Raw genomic sequence first — 15,872 nt, forward strand, 5'->3', positions numbered from 1 at the left:
GTTTGCTTGTATTTGAATTGTATTTGGAGAATCATTTAAGTCAGAAAAGACCTCTGAAGTTATCAAATCCAACCTATGACCAAACACCACCGGGACAACAGAGCATGGCACTAAGTGCCATGGCACTAAGACATCCAGTCGTTCTTTTAACACCTCCAGGGACAGTGACTCCACCACCTCCTGGGCAGACCATTTGTGTCTATTCACCCTTTCTGTGAAGAAATTCCTCCTAATGTCCTACATAAACCTACCCTGGTACAGCTTAATTCCTGTGCTTGCAAGTTAGTAACTTACTCTAGAAAAAAATGGGTATGTTAGAGTTTCTGGTCCTAAATCCCTGTGTCAGAGCTACAAGTGTGTTCTAGGAGCCAGTGTTCAGCATTGCAGAGCAGAAAGTTTGGTGAAAAATAAGATATTTCTGCTGTTTAAAAGGCACCGAATGCAGATAAGGTATCACTGAGCTAAGTCCTATGAAGAGACAACCAGAGGAACTCAAAAGGTGATAACATAGGCAGGAGCCACAGTAATCTCTAGCCAGAACTTGACAGACATGCCAACTTCAAGTGCAGGATTGCAGGAAATCTCTGCATTGCTCTATTACAACAAAAAGGGGGAGTAGCAGAACTTTTTCAGAGTGATATAACTACTGAGCAATAAGAATCTTAAATTGTTAGCTTTGTCTCTGATTTCAAGCATGGCTAGTACTTGAAAGTCCTAGCTATAACTTTGAAGTGTAAAAGCCCAAAACAAAACCAACCCGAACGTAAAATCACAGGATAGAATACCGGGTTGGAAGGGACCTCAAGAACACCTGGCCCATCCTTTCTTGGCAAAACACAGCAGAACCAGTGTGGCTTCCAAAACCCTGTTGCATTTCTTCCTCACAGGTTTCACAAACTTAAGACATTTAAACGGGTTATCCTGTGTAGCAAGTTAATTGTATGGAAAGACCAAAAAAAACCCATTATGTATTCTCTCTTTGGGACATTTATCTCACAGAGTACCAGTTCTGTTTTAATAAACCCCAGTGAGAAATTAAAGATGGGTAGCACTGCTTAAGGAAGAAGAAAAAACAGTTGAACTGCTAAAAGGTCAGTGTTCAGACAGACCTTAATCTTCATGTTTCTAATAAGCTTGAAATTGTCCTCTTTCAAGTTGACCATATTCAAATAGATGTTTTCTGAACCAAACTGATGTGAAACTCCCACATTATTGAAAGTCCATGCTGAGGCTTTAACAAAATACAAAAATACCTTTAAAAAAGCATTTAATGAGGGAAAACAAGTCACACTCCCATCTGCTTGACCTTAAGTTAATAATCTGAGTTTACTAAAGTGCAGAAAAGCTAGAAGCTTCTAAACTAAATTGGGGAAAATCCATAATACAGATTTTTTTTAATGTACAAATGCATTTTTTGCAGTATCTGTATGAACATAAGGGCAGCTAACAAAGCATTCATCATCTCACGAACATGCTGTATAGTCCCTCTCAATGCAGTGCTGCTATATGTCACTGAACATTTTCTAAGATTATGGAAGCTTCTGCCACAAAGGTGGTTGTCCTGCCAGTTTGTCTTGTACTCACGTGGGTCAGGCTTTCAGCTGCCTGTGGACGAAAACAAAGGGGAATTTCACAGTTAATATGGGAAATCTGTCCTTACTATTCCCTTGTATCCTGGCTGCCAGTGTCAGGCTGCTTCCATCCACACACAGGTCCATATGGTCACTGTTATGTCCTGTCCCCTTCCACCTCTGGAAAATAGATGCCTACCTGACTGCAGCTGTGAGACTCCGGTACCAGTCATGGATCTCTTGTTGGTTGCTGGACATCAACAGCAGTGTCTTCTGTGGAAAGGAAAGCTGAAAGGCAAACAGAATCTGTGGCATTCCTTGCCAAGGCAGCAACTCCAGTAAAAAGAAGGTCATCACCACTGAATTCAGTCCCTGCGTGATTTTCACCCTTCTCCTTCCCAGACAGAAAAATTTAGCCTTAATATTAGGCAAAGCCAGAGGCTGCACAGTACAGAACAAGTGCCAGTCTTCTCCATTGTTTCCAGTTGCAGTTGATAGCTCACTTTGACCCATTTGGAGGTGAGCAATTACAATTCTCAGCAGCTCATCATCCAGTTTTCTACCATATTCCAAGCTGTCCCTAGGGATCCTTCCACTGCCATCATCCACCAGTCACAGCCTGCTCAAAGAGTTTTTTGTCACAGCTCACAAAAAAAGCTAACACAGCCCCAGGTGCAACCTTGGAAGAACTGACCTTGAAACCCCTGCAGAAGACTCTGGCCCCTGTCAAGGAATCTGCAGCCCTCAGGGAATTAGATAAACAACACCTGTTGTAATAACATCCACATCATCTTGACTTTCTGTTTTTCTACATGTTCAGTCTGTAGTCAGTGTAATGCTACATATTCATTGTCATTTGACTGTGGGGCTGCCCCCCAAACCTGTGGCTCTGATGAGGGCATGTCAGAGTCCTAGTGGATCTCCTTACCTGAGCTAAGTGAAGCAACCAGCAGCCTGTAGCCCCAGAATGTGCAGGAGGCTCTATGCCATGAAAGGAAAAGTACTTCACTCAAGAAGGGAAGGGTTGCCCTAACTCAGACTCGTTCACTGCATTTTGTCACCACCCTTATCATCTCGGTCCTGCTTCTGCTGAGACAGCTGGAGACCAGCTTCCAGGTCTGACTCCACTGGCTCTTCTGCCTGGCACAGGTGGGAATACTTACACTGAGGAGCCCTCCCTGGCTCTGCGTGTGGCCGAACACTTTATCCACTGAGCACTGGTGGAGTGGGTAGACAGCCTGGCAGGACAGTTTGTTCGAGTTCAGCAGGTGCAGTGGGTGGCAGGGCTTCGCTGCAATGAGGATATCAGAGAACAGGAAGAACATCCTGCGCTTCAGTTCTTCTCCCTTTGAAGGCACCACCAAAAGCCAGCCTTCCCGGATATACCAGCGCCCTGGGTATGCAGGGGAAACAAAGACAGCTGTGAGATCTGGGGAAGGGTGGGAGGGAATAAAAAAGAAAGGATGTGATGACACAAACAGGAATAGAGTGTGAGCCACCCTTGCAGGTTGCCGTGTTCTACATCAATTCCAACCACTAGAAGGCACTGATGTCAGCTGAGTCCAGTCCACCAGCGTGGATAACACTGGTGCAGAAGCAGTAACCAGCCCAAAATGCTTAGTATATGAGGAACAGCTGAAGATGTTATAAATCTGCTATGTTAATTAAGAGTATATTATCATATGCAAGTCTCTTTAAAATGATCAGAACAAAAACACGGTTTGAAAATGATATGCATACCGTTAAATTAACATAAGCCTTCAGAAAACGCAGCATGAACTATCTTAAATTGTGTTGCCCAGTTGTTTGTCATTAGTGGTGAAACAGAAGCTAGCTTCAGCTTTGAAAATCTATTATTTTTTCCTTGTTTTGTTTGTGTGTGCTAATTAAACAGATAAACCCTCCTCCCCAAAACTGAAACAAAACTATGTTTCACAGGTCATCTAACTATGTACAGACCTACAGTAACCAAGAGATTACAGATTGCAGATGACTGTTCTAAAGAGAAGGCATCAAAGGAGATACAAAATGAGAAAGGTCTGAGTAGGCAACCTTATCAACCTCTCTTGCACAACTGAGTCCAGTGTCATCCACCTGTGAAATGAATTGTGATAACACAAGAGGAAAATAATCAAAACAATTCAATAAGCCTAGCTGTAAGCAGCAATTTAAAAAATTGAATAGTGAAATAAATGAAATAATTAAAGCAGGACTTCTTACTAGGATTTTTGTGGAAGATAGCCATCAACTCACAGGAGTTATGAAGACACCTGCCAGTAAGATTACTTATAAAAATGTAAAGCCGTAACAAGGTGGTGCCACCTGGTCTTGTCTAGAAAACATCTGCCAGGGAATTTCAGTCACTCTTTCACGCCTTAGCTTCTGTGTGAGCTATTAAGAACCTTTTAGTAAAAAACCCTCGGTTTTGTTTTTATTATGGATTGTGTCTTATTAGCATGCTACAGTCACAAAAAAAAAAAAAAGAGGTGAGTGGATTCCTGCTTAGCTTATTGCACAGGAACCACTCCTTATCAGAATAAGAAACTGAGGAAGACAAGGGTGAGGTGCAGGAATCAATCCCTGTTTAAAAAAACAAGTGGGAGGATGGTGTCAGCAGCATGGGGCTGGACTGGGAGCTGTTTCCCTCAGGCTATGCTGTGATCAGACTCAGAGGCATACAGTCTGACCCAGACTGTACTGGAAGTCTTGGAATATAGATGCATGTCCAGGATCCCCAGACATACAAGTTCTAAGAAATTGTTGTGAAAGAATGTGCTCAGTTAAGGAGGCAGTTCTGGCTGATACAGTATTTGTCCTAAATATGGAAGGCAGCAAGAAAAGCAGGGTCTCCTCACTGGGAGCAGGACCTCTCAGAGGCATTGGCAAATGTGAGACACCATCTCCAGCACTCTCCCTTCGCTCTTAATCTACAACATTTTGTTTTCTCTCCTGCTCCCTCTTGGCAACAGAACACAATCTTGTCCTGCAAAAGCTATCTTGTTTCTGGAAAGCTGGACCAAAACTAGCAAGCTCCAGCTGCCTCTTATGTTTCTGCTTCTCATATCTAATGGTAACTATGTTACTCCAGCCAATGGAAAACAGGACTACAAGAATTCTCTGTCCTAGATAATGGAAATGCCTTTACTGACCCTCAACGCTTGTCCTACAGCATCTCAGAATTTTCAGAGACCGAAAAATCAGTGGACCAAACACTTTCAAACAATGGCCATCTCTGGTCTAGTTATACTGTTTTGGGGTGTTTGGAGGTTTTTTGTCATGGTGTTACTTTATTAGTTCTGATATTCAGGATAACTGATTTACATTTTTACACCTTTTTACACACTACACCAAGTGTGCCCAGGCACCCCAGCACATGCTTCTGCTCAGTATAAGCAGAGCGTACCTGTGTGTCATAGGTTAGCAAGCATAGTCCCGGAAGGGACGTCCTTGCTAAGGGGTGCTTACAGTTTCCTCTGGGAACTGATAGAACCTATCAGCTGACCAGTTTGAATATGGACAATTCTCTAAGCCACTTAAAGTTGTGAACACCTCTGTGATCCACATTTAAGAATAGGCAAACTCCCCCTCCAAGCTCTCTCTCGTTTCCAGTGCTGGGACAGGTGGCTGCGGGCCCCGTGTGGGGGCCAGCGGGCCCGGCCAGGCCCTGCTTGGGCCAGGCTGGGCCGGGCCACGGCCATCCTGGAGCCATGGACCTGTTCCAGCCATGGAACCCCCCCCACTGCCTTGCCGTGGGCAGCCGGAGCGGCTCGGCTCTCCCCCCTCTCCACTGCGATAAGAAAAATTCAACATTCCAGCTGCAAAGCTGCAAGGCCGAGGTGAGATTAACCCTTTTACTGCTGTGAAGAGCTGAAACCTGAGGGAAGAGAGAGAGGAGATGCTTAAAGCTGAAATTCTGTTGTGAAGCTATGATATATCAGAGTATCCTGTTGTAATTTCATGAAGATATGGGGGGTGGAGTGTTCAACTCGTAAGCAAAAGCACCTGCACTGAGATAGGCAGATGCTGACGCAGCTGTAATTTCATGAGAAGTTTGGACAGGGAGAGATGAACCAGATGAGGACTTTTGCTCCAAACGGGAAAGGAGAAAACCTCAATCCCTAGAGATGTTCCCAGAGATAGTCCTAACGATGAAGATGATGAAGACCCTTTGCTCCCAGGGAAGGAGAAGGGCCTCTGTTTTTGTTTCTGAACGGCTCAACCTTAAAATTGTACCCCAAAAAACTTCAAGAGTGGACCCTCGAAAGCAGTTGTGGGAAAAGCTGCAAGTCGGGGTAAGGGACTCACACGCAGGCAGAGAGACTCCTCTTCCTAAATGGACTGAACAATATTTGGAAGTGGGCGGCTGTCTCGTTGTGATAATGTTTTCATAGCATGAGCAAGAAGAGACTTCTCCTTCTAAATGGACTAAACAAGGTTATTATGGAAGTGGTAAACAGACTGAACATCTTAAGGGTTGTTTTTTCACATTGTCAGTGGGAGAAGGGAGGAAGGTGGGGGGAGGAGGAGAGTTCTGAAGGTGGTATAATTTTTTTCCTTCCCTCTTTTAGAGTTGTTAATAAACTTCTTTATATTCTTTCAAGTTTGGTGCCTGCTTTGCATTTCTCCTAATTCTTATCTCACAGCAGATAAACAGTAATGAGTATGAGTATTTTGGACCAAACCACTACACTGTGTTAGCTCCCTTTCACCTGGCATCACCAAAAGGATTCTAAGAACAGGAAAGAGAATTGTAAATTAATCTGCCCATTGACTGAGCATCTTTGAGAATAACCTCTGATAAGTAACCTTTGTTCTAGCTGTGCTGCTTTGGCTAAGATAGAGTTAATTTTTCCCATAGTAGCTGGTGTGTGGCTGTTTCGGATTTGCACTGAAAACACCGTCGACAACACAGGGATCTTTTGTTTATTGCTGTGTAAGCACTGCTCAGTATCAAGGTCTTTCCTGCTCCTCATCCCACAAGGGAGGAGGCTGGGAATGCGTGTGAATTTGGGAAGGATCCCAGCTGGGACACCCGATCCGTTCTCCCCAAAGGAACATTTTATATCATATGGTATCGTGTTCAGCCTGTTATGAGGGGAAAGAAGGACAAAAGGGGGGAGTTTTAAAGTGGTGGTTCTTGTCTTGCCAGGTAACCACTATGTGTGGTAGAGCCCTGCTTTCCTGGGAATAGCTGAACACATGCCTGCCCACCCACAGGAAGTGGTGGATGAATTCCTTGTGTTACACTGTTTGCATGAACAGCTTTTGCTTTACTTGTTAAACTGTCTTTATCTCAGCCCATGAGCTTTCTCAGTTTTATCCTTCCAAGTCTTTCACCATCCCACTGGGGAAGGTTTTTTTCAGCCAAAGATCCACAGGTATGAATTTCAACCACATTCACAAGTATCTGGAGGTACTTGTCTTAGAGACCATCACACACAGTGACTTTAGCACGCCTCTCCAGCTGCAGCACTGTGCCTGGATAACCTCTGAAATAGCAGAGTTGAGTGAGGCTACAGGTGAAGCCCCAGGTGACGGTTTCATAATTGCCCAGACTGGGCACACTTCTCACAATATTTCATACACAGCTCGGAGTGTGGTCTGTGCATGGAGAACACCCAGTCACATAAAAGACCTGTTATGCATTTAAATATTCTTACATGCCAGTGACTGTGGCTTTATGTATCTCAGCTATCAACACTGATACACTGATTTATGGCACAGTTCAACCATGCAGATAGAAGAAAATTCTCCATGTGAAGGGTGTGAGAAGAATTCCATTAATCTTGTAGCTTAAGGCAAACAACAGCACAGTCCTTGGGCCCTTGACACTCAGAAATCTATGGCCATGCAATCCATCTATGCAATGGAGGAGGGACAATACCACTACTTACACTCTGCCAAAAAGTTTTAGTGTCTCTCTTTCATTCCCACCTGGGACTTACACTCCTGACCTTATTGGTCTCCTAACTTTCTAACCACATGTCATCAGCTTCTCCTATGTGAATGTCAGGCAATTAAGCTGTTGCTTATCCTTACTCTAAAATTCTTAACTTAAAAAAAAGTGCTTGAATTAGTAGTCATATTCTTTTACCACCTGGATTTGGGCAGTAGGGGAAAACTGGTTAATGTGAGTTGAGCCAGAGATGAAGGAGAACCTATCTCCATGTATCTCAGCACGGTAGAGGAAAAACAGAGCTGTCAGTAAACCCACCTGGAGTCAAAACCTGAGTCTTTTGTCCTTTGAGCAGTTTCTGAACCCGAAGTAGCTGCAAGGAGTTCTCTCTCTTATCAAAGATGTCTTGGACCCACTGAGATACCTCAGAAACAGATTTTACAGCCTCTGAAATTATAGCAGCATACCCTGAAGTTGCCACAAATGAATGCTTATTTCACCTTATATATCTTGCTAAGAAAAAATAGTATGAAATTAAGAAACAAAGTTTTAAACTAAATATCAACAACAGCTTTATTCAGGAATTTCTGCAAGAGATTGGACTAGACGACATCCAGAAGCCTTTTTCCAACCAACAATTCTGTAGTTCTAGAAAACATTTGCCAATGAAACATTAGAGAGAGCAATGATTTCCTGGACTTGAAAGCAAAAACAGGGAAAATGTCCTACAAGTGGTGTTAAATGCTTGTGATCATCACAGAATCATTTAGGTTGGAAAAGACTGCTGAGATCATCAAGTTCAACCTTTGACTGAGTACTACCTTGTCAGGTAGACCATGGCACTGAGTGTCATTTCTTGAACATTTTCAGGGATGATGACTCTACCACTTCCCTGGACAGTCCATTCCAATGTTTAACAACTCTTTCCATAAATAAATGCCTCCAAATATCCATCCTGAAGTTCCCCTGGCACAACTTGAGGCCATTTCCTCTTGTCCTGTTGCTTGTTACCTGGAAGAGGAGGCCGATCCACAACTGGCCACAACCTCCTTTCAGGTGCTTGTAGAGAGTGATCAGGTCACCCCTTTTCTCCAGGCTAAACAGCCCCAGCTCCCTCAACCACATCTCACAGGACTCGTGCTCCAGACCCTTCCCCAGCTCCATCACCCTTCTCTGGACTTGCTCCAGCACCTCAGTGTCTCTCCTGCAGTGAAGGGCTCAAAACTGGACATGGGTTTTGAGGTGTGGCCTCACCAGTACTGAGCACAGAGGAAAAACCACTTTCCTGCTCCTGCTGGCCACATTATTGCTGATACATCCAGGATGTCCTTGTCCTTCTTGGCCCCCTGGGCACACACTGGCTCATGCTCAGCTGCTGTGGATCAGCACCCCTAGGGCCTTTTCCTCTCAGCAGCTTTCCAGCCACTCTGTCCCAGCCTGTGGCAGATTGTTGTGACCCAGGGACAAGACCCTGCAACTGGCCTGGTTGAACCTCACACAACTGGCCTCAACCCATGGATCCAGCCTGTGCAGAGCCTTCCTGCCCTCCAGCAGATCAACACTCCCACCCAACTTGGTGCCATCTGCAAACTGACTAAGGGTGCTCTTGATTCCCTCATCCAGATCATCAATAACGATACTAAACAGGACTGACCCTGGTACTGAGCCCTGGGGGGCACCTGTAGTGGCTGGATATAGCATGAAGGACATGAATTATCCTAGAAAATTGAGGCAGAGAGTCAGAGAATGGTTTGGGTTGGAAGGGACCTGAAAGATCATCTCATTCTAACCCGCCAGCCATGGGCAGGGACACCTTCAAATACATGACATTGCTCAGGTCCACATCCAGCCTGGCCTTGAACACTTTCAGGAATGAGACATCAACTAATTCCTTGAGCTACCTGTTCCAGTGCCTCACAAGCAGCAGAGTTTAAAAAACACGAGCTGCCATTTCTCTAACCTAGCTACTAGGCCATTTTCACAGGCAGTTATTCAATGTATTTTTACTCCTAATGTGTTCTTAGGGACATCTTTGTCAAGACAGAGAAGGAAAACAGTAACCCACTAGAACCCCAGAGAGAGAGAGAAGAAGATTTTCTTCCTGTGGAAAAAGGCAGGAGGTGGTAGTCAAAATATTCTTAGCAAGGAGTCTATCATTGATCAAAGTGCCAGCATTTACAGGTGGAATCATACTTGCAAGTTTCTGGTACTCAGCAGTGTCTGGGCTGGTGTTCTGCAGGAGGTCTCTGAAGAAATGCTTGTACCTGAGTTGGAGAGAGCAGGTTTAATTCCCAACAAGATACCGAGAACAGCAGGAGCACCTCCTGTTAGACAGCACGGTGAAAAACACTCGACCAGGGGACAGAGTAAACCTAACAAAGCAGTTTTGGTCATACTTCAATCGCATTCTTTTTATCATCAGATGTCTCAACTAAAATAACCCAAGTATTCTGTACATCTGCAAACCTTGGGCTTTTCCTGGGGATACAATAAAAGCAGCCTCACAAATCACTGAAGTTCATGAGGCTCTCTCAGAATTCACATAAACATGCCTTCAATAAGTCACAAATTTCTCTTTGAACAATCTATTTTTAATAGTATCTGAATGGTGGCATTCATACCATGTTTCCTGCCCATACAAGAAAATAAAGGCATTTCTATAAGAACTAGGACCCGCCTTTTTCTTTTTTCCTTCCCAGTCTTTACTGGAGAGGATAAGATCTCTGCAAATGCTTTCTCCCAATAAAGTCAAACAATAGGAATTTAACAGATTCACAGATTGGCAGAACTCATATGACCTAGTGTATATATTAGGAGAGTTTTAAGGAAACTTGAACATGATAGATCTGATTAATGAAAAAATTAGACTTTCTGTTAAAAAGCTCACAATTTTCCAAATAGTTGTACAGCAACAAATACACTACTGTTTTGCAAATTTAAAGGAAGTATATGAAGAATTACAGTAAAATCCCACCAATCAGCTTAAAGTTTATTTCTGCCAAGCTGATTAAAAACACTATATAAAGCTACATGAAAGACTTTGGTATGATCTCTCCAAGTTATTTTCAAGGAAACAAGGTGCTCAGTCTCTCAAATTTGCTTTAGTGTAGATAAGATCATGGTTAAAAAACAGCTACTGGATCTATAGCAGCAGAATCTGGGTTCCCAGAAAACCACCTTTATTACCCACACACCCTCCCCAAGAAAGAGCTGCCCATGAGTGCATGCAGCACTCTCCTCATGCAGTCAGTTTGCCTCTTCGAAGGGGAGATGATCATAGAATATCCTGAGCTGGAAGGGATTCACAAGGATCATCGAGTCCAGTTCATGCCTCTGCACAGGATAACCCTAAAAATCACACCATGTGTCCAATGGTGTTGTCTAAACATTTCCTGAAACCTGGAAGGCTTGTTGCCTTGAGAGGGAAAAGCACCAATCTACAGTGGATCTGTCCAGGCTCAGACAAATGTGATAGGCATCACATCTGAGGAAAGCATAAGGCCCTGATAACCAGAGAGGAAAGAGAAGCTCTCCTCTGTTCATTAATCTCATTTCTCTCCAAAAGCAACCATCTATAAGAGCCACAATGCTGCTCCAGGTCAGCAATCTGCATAAAAATGGAGCAAAAGCATCTCTGGCAGAGAGCACCACTTCTGCAGCATTTCAGTCAGCTTGCTTTCATTCAGGGCCAAAGTTCAGTAGCTTACTGAGATGGCAGCCTCCAATTCTACCCAAGAGCTAGAGGAAGGGCCAAGGAGCCAGGGCTAAACACACCAACCTTCCTGCATCATCTCCCATCCATGTACATGGATTCCACTTTGTAGGCACATCCTCAGGTCTGTTTCATTGCTGTCTCAGTGTTTTGATTTTGAGACAAATTAGGCAACTTTCCCTCTCATAAAAACAAAGTTACATTCCTTTATCCCTTCTCATGCTAATCCCTTGAAGACTCACAATTGCTTACTTACTGGTGCAGCCTCTGCAGGGGCAAAGGAAGCAGATCCTCTAGCTCCCTCCCTTGAAACTGAGGTCGAGCCTCCTGGAGTTTCTTAAACCGCCGAAATGACTTATTTTTCCTCAGTTGCTCCTGTGTGCAGCAGAAAAGGAGTATAGCTTCGAGACTACAAAAATAACTATGTGCTCTAGTCTGCACCAGAGCTTCAAATTCTTCACTTTAGAGTTTATGACTTCAGTCCCCCAAGCATCAATTTCTTCTGTGGCTATGGGCAGGCCATTGCCTTTGTCCTGACCATCCATTCCAGTGGCCAATGGAAGCAATATCCCCCTTTAATACATGCACAGCAAATGGAAATAAAGAAAAAGAGAAGGTTGAACCAGTTAGGAAAACAAGGAGTGCTCCTGTGGCTTTGTGCCACGCCTTTCAAGAAAAAGCAATGCAGATCTGCACTCCCATCACCTCAAGACAAGTATCCAGAATGGCTTTTTCTCTCGGAAAATCAAAAGCATGAATATATGCATGCAAAGACAAGAGAAGGAAAACATCCCAGTACATTCTGCATCTGGGGACGAGCATGGACAAAAACTGGAATTTCGGTGGTTTAAATTCCAGATACAGCTGTCAGGATTTTGGAATAAATATGTATCCTGCCAAAATTTCTTGAAAATAGATTGTAATTGGAGACATAAGTGGGAAGAAAAAATTTTCTTCAACCATAGGAAAAAAAACTGTGAAGGAAATGAAATACCACTACTAGCATATAGTTGGTCATAGTGGGAAAGACTAGGAGACATGACAATTCCTAGAAAGAGATCTCTGTATCATAGTGAAAGCCTGGAAACTCTCTAGGCTTGCCAGTTAGGAAGGAGCAGGAGTAAATACAGAACCCTGTTTGAGAAAGCTGTGCTCACCATATGCACATACATACACAAACACCTGAAAAAAGCATCAGAAATTGGAAGCTCTAAATAAGGAGAGAAATTTTCACCATTTTATTGTGGAAGAAAGCCTGAATTTCATCAGCCCAGAAAAAGTAAGAACACTGATGACTCCAGAAGCAGAAGATAAATGGAAGGATGTGCCAATTTCACAGAATGGAAAAAGAGAAATAATATGAAGACTAAAGTAGGTATTTACCTTCAAGGTTTTATTTGCCTGCTCCAAATTCTCTGCATAGTGGCCATAAAGATCCAGACTTTGACAAAAATTTTCCAGTCCTGGTCCCAAATTCCCTTTCTCCAGGTGAAATGACAGAACACTGTGCACAAGGAGCAAAAAGCTTGTGAAGGATGCATTACAGATGGCATTTTCACAACTCCTTCTGATTCATTCCTTTGGTGACCTTCCTTTACCATTCTCCACCTCACATCCAATTTCTATGCCAGATTTGCCTGGAGGTCAGAGAGTAAGCCACAGAACACATTGTGGAGCAGACTTACTGGGCTTAAACCACTGTCTAGTAACTGGGTACCCAGATATGTGATACAGATCAGGAGATCCCCGGGGACACCTCCAAGTGCCACTAAGGCTAGCAGTGCTAGGAGTGAATGGCTGTTTAACAACATGTTAGCCTTGTTTCCCCAAATCTTACTTTCTCATCAACATAGAGTCCTTCCAATATAATTACAGGAATTGCATCCTGTGTCCACTTACTGGCTGGCAGAATATAAGGATTCCAGGGGTCCAAATATAGTTTCCAACACAGCAGGTTTCAGCGTCCCTTTGGCTTTTAAAATTGTCACAAAGTACTAAGTAGGAAAGAAAAAGAATTTCAAACAGGTAGAATTCACAAATCATCAAACTGAATGGTTTGTGTTGGAAAGGATCTTAAAGACAATCTACTTCCAACCTGGTTGGGGACACCTTCCAAGCCTCATCCAACCTGGCCCATCACTTCCAGGGATGGGGCATCCACAGCTTCTCTGGTCAACTTCTGCCGGTGCCTCACCACCCTCACAGTAGAGAATTTCTTCCTAACATCTAATTTAAACCCACTCTCTTTCAGTTTCAAACCATTCCTCCATATCCTATCGCTATATGCCTGTGTAAAAGTCTCTGTTCCTCTTTTTATAACTCCCCTTCAAGTACCAGAAGGCTGCAAAGGTTATTAACCTCTGAGGTCACTCAAAGGTTATTTGTGGCACACAGCAGAAGCCAGAAGCTGCAGCCTTAACACTCTTTGGCTCAGAAGGATATCAAACATCGTGAATGTCTACCTAAGATATCCACCATCCGATGTAAGCCTCACTTGTAGCTTTTACCATAACTGTAAACACATGGAACAATACTACAGCTGAAAAGATTGTACAGTGAACACTACTGCACTACTACTGAGATTCAACAGTACTACACTGAAAAGATTCTGTTTCAGTGTCCTCAGACGCATCTGTTTTTCACTCTCTTGTCCATAATTTTTGTTTTGTCTGTGTCCCTACAGTTCATACATCTCTGGCATCTTAAGGTGAGCCCCCTATTCAATCAAAACTTGAAAGATTTATGTCTGTGTACAGAACAAAGCTAAAAGGCCAAACCCATGAGCTATTGAATATTACAGAGGACATAAAAGAAAAACAACAAAAACCCTTTTAGCCACAGTAGGTGTCCCAGGTGTTAGGGATGTATCAAAGTCTTGATCTTGACCCTTCTCCATGACAACACAGATAAGTATGTGCTGTCTGAATACACCCACATATCAGAAGGGGCAGAAATACTCACCGTGAGCACCAAATCCAGCTGCTCAAGGTATTTGTGTTCCGTTTCCAGCAGTTCCTTGGCTGTCCGGCTGCGCTTTCTCTCCCAGCGAGCCCTCTGGTCTTCCACAGTGTTTGCTCCAACCGCAAACAGCAGGGATGAGGCACTCATGGCAGAGTCAGGGCTGATATACAGGGATCTAAAGGATCCTGAAGAGCTAAGCAAGATGGACACATTACAAAAGAATAACCCATGTTGCAGGGCAAGATTCCGAACTAAAACCTCTGCACTTTCCTATGAAATAAGGGAAGTCATTTGCCACAACCGTTATTAAGAGTTTCCTTCTGTATTCTGTCACGTTGGGCACAGGGGCCCTGCATCAACAAGAGGCACAGCATTAGAGAGACCAGGCTGTGAAAGCAAGAGCAGTACATGACAATATATCTGTAAGCAAATCTCAGTGCACAATCCCACGTGCAAACCACTGCTTCCTGTGCTTTGCCCTTCCCATGCTTTGTGTGAAATTCTCATTAAACTCAAGCAAGTTAGTGGGCGGAAGAGGTACTTTGGATAGGAGTAGAAAACAACCATAAGATTTGTCTTGTGAGGGAAAACAGAAAAGAGACCACTCTTGCTTGTTTTCCCATGGAGGTTACTAAGAAGTGAGTGGTTTGCTTTGTCATTTACTAACAGTAATTTGTGCTTCTGGAAGTGAGAGAGGCCAAACAACTGCTGTGAATCACACCAGCTTTGCTCCTGCTCTGCTCTTCTGCTACAGTATCATGATTTTTTTACACAGAAAAACATTCCTCCTTTCAGCATGCCCTCTCAGAAAAAGAGGAGTTTTAGCAGAACAGCGGATAGATATTGTTCTTTTGATGAAAATGCAGTGCAGGCAGTTGCACACTTGCCCTGGCATTACCTCTGCAGTTTCACTGGAATCTGAGTAACCTCCAAAAAGTTCCGGTTCCCACATGGACGAGATACACTAATACAGAAAGATGTGTCATCATAGAGAAGGAGATTTGTCAAACACCATCTTCCAGAGACATTTCAGATATGTAAATCAATGTCTGAAACAAAAGCTTCACATCAAATGACAACCAGGACTCATTTAATGAGTTCGCAAAAGTCCAGAGAGCTGAGGGACATGTGCAGTATTTTACAGTAGCAGCGGCTTCTCCAGAGGTTTACCCTCATATTCACTTACAGCACAGCCATAAGCCTAACCAAGGCCTTCCATCTTGGTCAAACAGGGCAGACCTGGCGTGGATGGAGGCAGCATGGCAGGGAACACCACCCAAAGCTTAGCATTAGTCCTCCCCTTGAAGTGTTTGAGGCCAGGCTGGATGGGGCCCTGAACAACCCTGCCTGTGGAAGGTGTCTCTGGGCTTTGGAGAGGTGTTGGAAGGAGGTGGTCTTTAAGGTCCCTTCCAACCGAAACCATTCCATGATTCTATTCGTGTGCATTTGCAAAGTACTCACCAGCAATGGACTAAATCGCTGCCATTCGCATAGCACCTCTAGCCAGGGTAGACTGCAGTCAGGATGTTTATTTTGCAGACCAATTTCTTTTAACACACAATAATTAAAACAAACGAACAAGTTATACCAGGTTTAACCATCTACTGCTCACATAAAGAAGTTCAAGCACTCCCATTATTGCACAATATATTCTAACTGTGACAGGTCTGTAGGGTGAGAGCTGTCTGCAGCCTGTGGGTACACTAGAAAACACTTCACCTACAAGTGACAG

General features: G+C 43.7%; 1 protein-coding gene across 1 annotated transcript; it reads right to left on the reverse strand.

The window, feature by feature from the left end:
• Positions 1–1,766: 1,766 nt before the first annotated feature.
• On the reverse strand, positions 1,767–14,287 carry ARHGEF39 (Rho guanine nucleotide exchange factor 39; the record flags this gene model as incomplete). Its single annotated transcript, XM_082302122.1, has 8 exons — positions 1,767–1,859; positions 2,735–2,964; positions 7,786–7,914; positions 9,661–9,731; positions 11,436–11,554; positions 12,563–12,683; positions 13,079–13,173; positions 14,141–14,287. The coding sequence occupies 8 exons, from the start codon at positions 14,285–14,287 to the stop codon at positions 1,767–1,769; spliced, it is 1,005 nt and encodes a 334-aa protein (XP_082158248.1).
• Between the last annotated feature and the right edge of the window lie 1,585 nt (positions 14,288–15,872).

The sequence above is a fragment of the Coloeus monedula genome (assembly GCF_965178545.1).
Source record: "Coloeus monedula genome assembly, chromosome: Z".
NCBI classification, from domain to species: domain Eukaryota; kingdom Metazoa; phylum Chordata; class Aves; order Passeriformes; family Corvidae; genus Coloeus; species Coloeus monedula.